This window comes from Pecten maximus, chromosome 9 (assembly GCF_902652985.1).
Source record: "Pecten maximus chromosome 9, xPecMax1.1, whole genome shotgun sequence".
Taxonomy (NCBI): Eukaryota; Metazoa; Mollusca; class Bivalvia; order Pectinida; family Pectinidae; genus Pecten; species Pecten maximus.
Window position 1 is genome coordinate 36,920,643 of NC_047023.1, and position 9,139 is coordinate 36,929,781.

A 9,139-nucleotide genomic window follows, 5' to 3' on the forward strand; every position below is an offset into this window, starting at 1 on the left:
CCAGTAGACAGAAAACGTATCGCTTGCTCTATTCAAACCTGCAAACAATATTGGATCTCAAACATAAGTCGGGTGGTCGGGTGGTCGTCGGGTGGTCGGGTGGCACAGTGGTAACACACTTGCCTTTCAACTAGGCGGCCGAATTCGATTCCCCGATCTGACGTGCAACGGTGTGAGGTCACCTGCTCGATCACGTGGTGCAACATGCGTGATTGATAATTGTTGTGAAATAAATAAAGTTTACAAAAGAACATTTGTATATCTGAACCGTGTCATTATTCAAATGAATCAATGCGTAATATACAGGTTAGGGTAAACATAATCATACTTTAAACATGACCATTATCATATATTAAACTGTGGCTGTAGTAGTTATGTGTATATGGTAATAATAAGTTGATAACAATTAATGCTTTTCAATTTTGGAAGAAATAACATAACAATTACAGTACATATATTATATATGTGATATATTGTTATTCTATCACATACATTAACATTTTTTATCATTTTATGATAATGCCACGATGAAACAGCATATATACACGGAAACGACTAAACATGTGCAGTTTTTCATATCTTTTCCCCTTAAAACGAAAATGTTCAATATGGTAACAACAATACGGCCCAATTCTATTTAAAAATTAAGCTGAGAAACAATATGGCTTGTCTTTTTGTCGTACTATTGGAAGTTCATATTTTAGTTTATCCCAAAACCAACGTCTTTCCGATTTTGTTCCTCCAGGTGAAAGCATTTTTCTATCGCCTATTCTTGATTTCCAGGGATCCTTATTAAGAATTTCTGTGACACTCTCATGATATCTTATATAAATAATCCTTCCTTCGTTAAAATCTAATATTTCAGCTCTTTGACATTCAAATTGGCACCATTCATGTTCATCGTACGAATCTGATAGCACAATGATGACTCTCTTACTTTGCTCCAAGTTTGTCATCGTTTCATCACTTCTGTCCGCACCTACAGGAAGGTCGCGAATAGGAATAAACATTTTATACGTAGGTTCAAGTCTGGCGGCCAGTTTCATCAACACCCATTGTCTAATATGAATATCTTCATCATCAAAAGACACATATGCATCAAATTCGGTCCCGGCCTGTCTGTCAACAATGTATCTATCGCGTGGGTGAAAACCACAAAACCTAAACAGCAGGACTTTCGTTTCGTATGGACAACGTTTCGTCCATATCACTACAATAAGAACAATAATAAGAAGGACACCAAACCCTACAGCCAGTCCTATCGCTAAATCGTATGTACAGTCTAGAAGCGAACTCGTAACTTCTAAAATGGTAAATTCTTCTTGTTCCTCAAATGTGCATTTCATGCTTCGCCCAGGAGAAAGCATGGGTGACCGTTCTATCCACCCAGCCATCCAGATCATATCACAATCACAAACAAATGGATTATTACTTAAATCTGTCATCTCAAACACTATCTTCTGCATTGTATTTGGTATCGATTTCAGTTTATTGTTTTTTAAATCTATGAATTTCAAGTTCTGAGTTTCACTGATTGCTGTTGATTCTATCTCTTGGAGTCCATTCCCTTCCATGTCAAGTGTCTGAATTGTATCCAGATAAGGTCTCTTTGTCATACTTCTGATGCTGTTGTAGCTAAAATCCAGAGCATATGTATAGTTAGGTGGTAGTGAAGGCAATACTTGGGGCAGGGAACTCAGTCCTCTTCTATTACAATCTACTATTAAAATCTGATTCTCTGGCTGTTTTTGACAAAGACAATTTTCAGGACAATCTACTGTTATATTACACACAAGTTCCTTCAGCCTTCGTACAAAAAGCATTCCTTCGCCATGAAGCTGGTACGGGTTTTGACACTTAACGTCCGTCAATTCGTTCCGCACATGCAAGAAGAAAGTACTTTGGAATCTGCTTACGACATTGTGCACATAGCAGTCACACTTCCAGGGGTTCTCTCGTAGGTCCATGTTGTAGGTGATAAGGTCGACGTTAGGGTCACCTTCGGGATGGTATTGAAGTAGCAGGTTGTCTCTCCAATTCGTCATATTGTTGTACCTCAAGTCTACCTCAGTCAGGAACGGTTCCCTCAAGTCATATTTCCATCCGATGGTGTTGCTGAAGTTAGAAATGCTGTTATTTCGAAGGTCAAACAATAGGATGCTCCTTAACACATAAGCCCAAGGCTCCATTACCAATAGGTCATTGTTTTGCATATTAACATGAGTCAGAAAATCAAGCTTTCCTGACCCAAAGACTGAAACATCAATGGTTTGTATTGAGTTGAAGGAAAGGTCCAAGACTGTGAGGTAGTTTAATCCATCAAAGATGCCTTGCGGGAGCGTTGTCAAACTGTTGTGACTCAAATTCAGCATTGACAAAGTTCTGAAACAAGAAAATGTCCCATTTCCAATACTATTAATACGATTATTTGTCAACTGAAGCAGTCTGAGACTGTAAAACGCACATAAACCAGATTTCTTGAAGGACATTTCAGTGAGTGATCCCATGTTGTTTTCAGATGCCGAGATATCATATGCACCAGCTGGACAAACAGCATACGTCGTCTCGTTAAGGTAGCTAAATGTTTGGTTGTCGAGGAAAAGAGTTGATTGGTCGCCACTATTACAGGTGAGCCAACTGTAGCTAACGATAGTTTGTACGAGGATCCAGAATATACAACGACATAGCCTGCCGACAATCTTCATTCTGGTGATCTTGGTGTGCACTCAAAACACGTACGTATCTGAAAGGTAAGGTTTTAACTTTACGTACGTAGACAGCATTAAATATGGTATGTATGGTATACTATTATACAGTTCATTTGTACATTTTCCCAGAAAACACTGATATTTTTCCATCATATTATATTTCAGATATGAATGAGACTGCTTCGTTACGAACGTATTCAAATCCACCGAAATTTATATATATCTATATATCATATCCACAAAGATTTATATACAGATTCTTTATGTTTGTATCAACCGATATTCATATACAGATACTTTATATTTTATATCCTTCGACATATATAAAGTTACTTTACATCTCATATCCACAGACATTTATAAACAGATGCTTTGTATTTCATATCCAACCACATTTATATACCAATACTTTATATTCCATAACAGCCGAAGCAGCTGATCAAAATACTTACCACTATGAGAATATCCACACTAGTCTGCAGTCAAAGCTTGTATAAATGTCAAATTCTAAACATGTACGTTAAGAAAAGCTTTACTTTATATAAAATGCTATCGTGTCCTTTTCATTGGACCTGAGAGAATTGTTTAAGTGTGGGGTTTAAATATCATATCAGCACCTATCCCGGAAGATACCCGGTACGGGGGAATACCTGTTTCGTATTTATATACACTGAGTCATGACGAAAGGTGTATACACAATTGGTTTGAATGTGTACAAGCATGACAACATATACAGTTACATGTATATATACATACACAATGCTGTCCGACGATATTTACTGGAACATGAACGTCCAATAGTAACACAGTTTTCTGGCAGCGACCCCCCCCCCCCCCCCCCCCCCCCCCCCCCCCCCCCCCCCCCCCCCCCCCCCTACTCATTCTTAGGCCGAGCTGTCAATCAACACTTGACAAACATTAAGCACATCACTTTTTATCCAGAAACTTACATAAATATACATATGTATATGATATGTAAGTAGTTACGTTACCTATGTGGCGATTTATACAAGTTTCTTTACAAGGACGTCGACAGCCTTTGATAAGCCTTCCTTCTCGCTTCCTCTCTGATTACACAGGTTTACGGGGGTGTTGTTATTATCCAGTTTTATTGTTTTGGAAGGGGATCCGGATGGAGGGGGTTTTCTTCTGAGAGTCTAGCTAATCTTTACTTTAAGGACCCTTTGTCTTCCCTTTTGTAAATTATTCTCTAATGTATATATTTTCTTAAAACATTCTTAATAAAGCATTTAGGAATATGTCAAGTTCTTATCAGTCTGTCATTCACTTTTAATGATTCACTTTAAACAATAAGCACTGAACTGCAATTGTATCATACTAAATATTCATCGCACATCCTTCGTTACCCTACAGAAGTGATCTGTATTATAGTTGGAGTTTAGCACAATTAGCTTTTCCACTTTGTGCACTACCAAACAACGTTTCAAACTGGAGGGACCTGAACTTGACATGGGAGCTTTCCTTTTAATGAGAGACGATGGGATGACACTAAAAACTATCATAGTTTTTGTCAAATCTGGAACATTGTTTATTAACACGAACATTGTGAAAATAAAGTATACCGAAACTCATGGTCCGCTGACATACTATAGAACTCGTGTAAACAATGTAGTTCACCGATCTTGGCCAACTTCTCTTCGTATACCGGTATTGTACGAGGCCGATTTTCCTTAACAGTGTACATGTATCATTCAAATATCAATCTTGATATATCTCCTGAACTTTAAATCAATAAAACATAACCTTGTTACAACGTCTGCGAAATACAGGAGAAAAGCAAATATTACATGAATATAAAATAGCTGGTAATAAGAAGACATTTTTATTGTTTTTTAAGTGCCTTCCTGAATGTTTTACTGGTGATTATCCTATGTCATTTTAAGGAATTATATTTACTTCAAAAGGGCTGTGGTTCTATTAAGTTGTGATGAACAGTGAAGAATTACGTTTTTAAACATCACTTGAATTGGTATACTATGATTAAGTTTAATTTTAATTTTCTTGATAAACCACATCGCGATTCCCTAAATTATATTATGTCCGTGTCACACCTTAAACGTTTCAGCCAGCGTATGCCGACGTATGAAAAATGTGGCGAATACGCTAGCGTATGTCGGGTACGTTATGAGTAAGTTATGTATATAAGTTACAGCACGCTGAAGTACGCTAGTATACGTCGGTGTACGGCGAGGTCGTCGAAAACTTTTGTGCATATACAAAATTTTCGACGTATACCAGCGTTTGCCAGCGAAGGCCTAAACGTTCGGCATACCTGGGGCGTAAGTTGCAGGTTAGTTCTGTGATCGTTCACACACATTCACACATGTAACATGTAAGTTATCATAAGTCAAAAAATGTCGAGATACTGTCTAGCGTACCCAACACGTATTGTAAACATATGGGTAAAGAATGCTTAGCGTGTTGCCAGCGTTCACAACTTATGTCCAACGATTGTCTAACTTATACATAACGTGCGGCAGCACTATCGCCGACGATCATGTGACTCAGTCTATAAAAGTATTGCCGCTCGCCAATTCAAATCAAAACTGCATTGACATCATGCCTAAGAAGAAGTCTGCTGGTCGTGGGCGTGGACGTGATCGAAGACCAAATGATAAACCATTGCCAACACCCTCAGACTCTCCCTCTGATGACAAAGGTACAGGAGATTACGTTTGGCCGCGTGTCCTCGCCTTCGCCCTCGTCCTCACCAACTCGATCTCATATAGGATCCAACGCCTCTCGATCGTCCGTGGCCTCTAACTCTTCTCAGGGAACCCTTGTCAAGGAGCAGAGGGCCAAAAACATAAGTGGTAAACAATCATGGACAATAATAAAAAGTGCACGACATGATCCTTTGTATATCAATGAAAAGTAGGAAAAACGTATATTTCTCAAATCCACTTTCATCCAAGAAAATACATTCTATTTCCACATTGTCCACAAATGTTCCATGATCTGTTGAATTTCACTCGACTGTTAATGCACAACTGTCAATTGACTGTAAAACTGTTATCTATTATAATAGTAATACAAATGTCATCTATATCATCCTGTCTTGCCTCGGAACTACACCAACTGGGGAGTTAACCCAATACTTGAAGAGATTCCTCTGCTTCCGTCCGTCCTTAGAGGCAGTGTTGGGGCCACTAGCTGCCTGTGTGTCTTCCAAATTACGTCCCTCTTGCCATACTCCTGGATCAAAGTCGCGGTTCTCATTCTCAGGTCGGTCAATCTGCTGGTTTTGTAGTCATGTGTACCTTGTCCTCATGAGGTTGTGCAAGATCAGGCATGTTTTGACAATGAGCTTGACAGTGGAAGGTTGATGCTGCATCGTGCCAGTAGTTGAAGATGCGTTGTTCATTCGTAAGACCCGGAGGCTGTATGGCTTCTTCATGGTTAGTCGTCACCGATGAAGAAGTAGGGCACATCCTGGTTGTCGTTCGGAAGCCTTAGATATGTCTTCAGTGCATTCTTTCAGCTCACACTTATTGTTTATCTGCGCATCTGATGCTGATCCAGTACCAGCGATATCTGCCCAAATGAATTTGCAGTCAGCATCTACAAGCGCCATCAGAAAAATGAAGAAGAATCCTTTGTAGTTGAAGTACTGGGGCCCACTGTTTGGAGGACAGCGACAATCCACGTGCTTCCAATCAAGTGCCACATATGTATTGGGAAAGTTCCATCTTTGGAAGAACTTATCAGCTATGGCGCGCCAATCATCAGGAGTACTTGGGCAAACCAGCATCTCATCCATGCGTCAATAATGGCTTGCCAGACCTCTCTGACTATTTGGGACTGGGTGTTGTGAGGAACCCTCCATCCGAACTTCATCGAGGCATATTTGTTTCCAGAGACAAGGTGATGCAAAGCCAGGGCCAGTTTCATCCAAGGCTCAAGTGGATCCCTATAGAAGGTGTACTGCTTGGTTATCCTTGGGCCCACTCTGCCTAGCAGCACGTCGAACATCGCTGGGGGCATACGCAGGAAATAAGTGAAGGATGCATGGTCCTCGTTACGGAGTTCCAACATAAGTTGGTCATACATGCCAAACTGACGTCGCCTCCCGATCCATGGTCTCACTGATGTTGGAGGACAGCTAGTAGGTATTCTCTTCTCAGTTTGGCCGGATCCTCCATCTCTCGGATGACATTACATCTGCTCACCATGGAGTTTTGAGGAGAACTGACGGGTTCCTCTTGTGTACCTCATTTTATATACCAATCACCTATACGCTGCCAATACTGCCAATACGCTATTATACAGTAGTTGTTAAGATTCCTGTGAATTAAGCTCCCAGTTTATATAAGTTTTTAAATTGTACTCAATTTACTGGGGTTTTTTTTTCGTGTAATAACTTATCTGTATCCTCATTAGAGATCTGACAACTTTCGTTAGAAACTCGTCTCGGAAATTTGTCCCCCACTGATGAATTGGTTTACCGTATCTGTTCCGATGACTTGTTGAATCGCACGTTCATGTTATATACTTTGTGCAAGCATTTCACTATTAACTGATTTAAAGCATGCAACCTCTTTATTGCTATCGGAATCTCTGTTGCGGAAACAAGCTAACGTTAGGTTTCACTTCATAAGTTAATCACTTCAACCAACTCAACCAGCACGGCATTTTTTTTTGTGTGGCATTTTTCTCGGAAATGACGAACCAATCCGAAGTATTCTTCTTTCATTTTACGTATCGAACGTAAAAAAAATCCCAGAAATTAAATTATCGATTTCCAATTGGAAAATCCGAGACTAAAAACAGTATTTGGCGGTCAATGGCCATTCTTATCAACCCAAGAGCTCGAGGTGACTTTCCAGTGTTGCATCAACAAGAGTCATTCTGCTAACTTCGGCCGATTTCGATACTCTTAAATGATGTACTGATGTAGGTACGGAATCGGCCGAGATGTGACGAACAACTAGAGTGTATACGAGTTACCTTCCCTCGCACAAACCAGGAAGCAAGCGTAATAATTTGCACCGAAAATAGTTCGGAATACTAAGCGATAAAACAGGTCATTGTGTACGATTTAAGCTGTTTTTCTATAATTTATTCAAATTCAACAACTGTCTTCAAACATATAAAAGCTTAAATCATATAACTTAATCACAAACAAATACTTCGCGGAAGGAGACAAGCTTGTCCAGTGTGTTGTTTTTTGGGGGGAAATATTGCCTGTCCCTTCCTGAACTCATCGGAATTTATCATTGAAATAAGCGGCATTTTGATTCCCCCGAGAGTCTGAATGAATTTGTTCTAAAGAAATTTGGCAATGACCGCTTAAGTTGCTTAAAGCTGCTTAAAGTTAACAGTATGACAACAATGGTCACTTCTTGACAAGGAAAAAAAACAAGAGACACAATGGGCCACTAGCGCCAAACTGGTATTCACTAGTTTGATGATTGTCTGCCTTTCGTTTAATAAGAACTTCTTTATAGATCTTACAGTCAATCAGAAAAAGTCCTTTATATGTTTGAACAAATTTGACCTCTGGGATATTAAATATGGTTAAAGGTAAATTCTTAATGCAAAGTGTGTTGGACACCATCCCTGCAACCTACAAGCAAATTATTATCATTATATGCCTTCTGGTTTGTGCGAAGAAGTCGCTTGAATGTTTCAACAAATTTGACCCCATGATGTTGAATATGGGTTCAGGTCGTTTCTTTTCACGAACTTTATGAGGCTTAATCTGAGAAACCCACCAGTCAAAAATCATTATTGCAGGGCTTTTTGTTTGTGGGAAGACATTGTTTGAATATTTTACAAAATTTGACCCCTGTTTCTTTAAATACACATACCATCATGTACATGGATATAACTCAAGGTCATTTTTCTTTTAATTTGTCCTGCTCTCACTCTTTTGCACTCAAAGTCAAAGAATTCTGTACGGACTTAGTAAGAAATACCCCTTTTATAAATAAGCCAAATTGACTCAATATTACTCATGTATAACAAATCTGAGACTAACGTGAAAGAAATGACAGGCTTCATCAAAACAACCTATCAGCTTAATATTATGATTCAAGACTTTTTGGCAAACCAAATGAAGTTAGTTAAGCTTTAACAACTTCGACCTCAATGACCTTGAATATATGTAGGTCAAAATTATTCCTTTATTTTCACAAAGTTTATGGGCTCCATCCAAGAAACCTGTCAGACAAATATCATAGTTCTGGGACCATTGGGCAAAGTGAGCTAAAGAAATCGATTTCAAGAATGTTAACTTTCCTTTTCTCAGTAATAACATGTACTCATAATACTGCATACCAGTACAGCTGATACCCTACAACATGATTAGGATTTACAGTCCTGCTACTAGTAAACCATAACTTTTCAAAGTCATTTCAATCTTTATTGTATTAGTTTAACGAATCAACAAACAAAATAGAATACTGATA

At 38.9% G+C, this 9,139-nt stretch overlaps 1 protein-coding gene across 1 annotated transcript; it reads right to left on the bottom strand.

Annotated features, from left to right (window-relative positions):
* Positions 1-252: 252 nt before the first annotated feature.
* Positions 253-3,389, bottom strand: LOC117335073 (slit homolog 2 protein-like). The gene is made up of 2 exons (XM_033894993.1): positions 3,161-3,389; positions 253-2,743 (listed from the first exon to the last, which is right to left on the bottom strand). The coding sequence occupies exon 2, from the start codon at positions 2,703-2,705 to the stop codon at positions 645-647; it is 2,061 nt and encodes a 686-aa protein (XP_033750884.1). The 5' UTR covers positions 2,706-2,743; positions 3,161-3,389; the 3' UTR covers positions 253-644.
* Positions 3,390-9,139: the final 5,750 nt, after the last annotated feature.

Excerpts from the sequence above, each read along its gene's own strand:
- LOC117335073 (XM_033894993.1), bottom strand. The coding sequence starts at position 2,705 with ATGAAGATTGTCGGCAGGCTATGTCGTTGTATATTCTGGATCCTCGTA.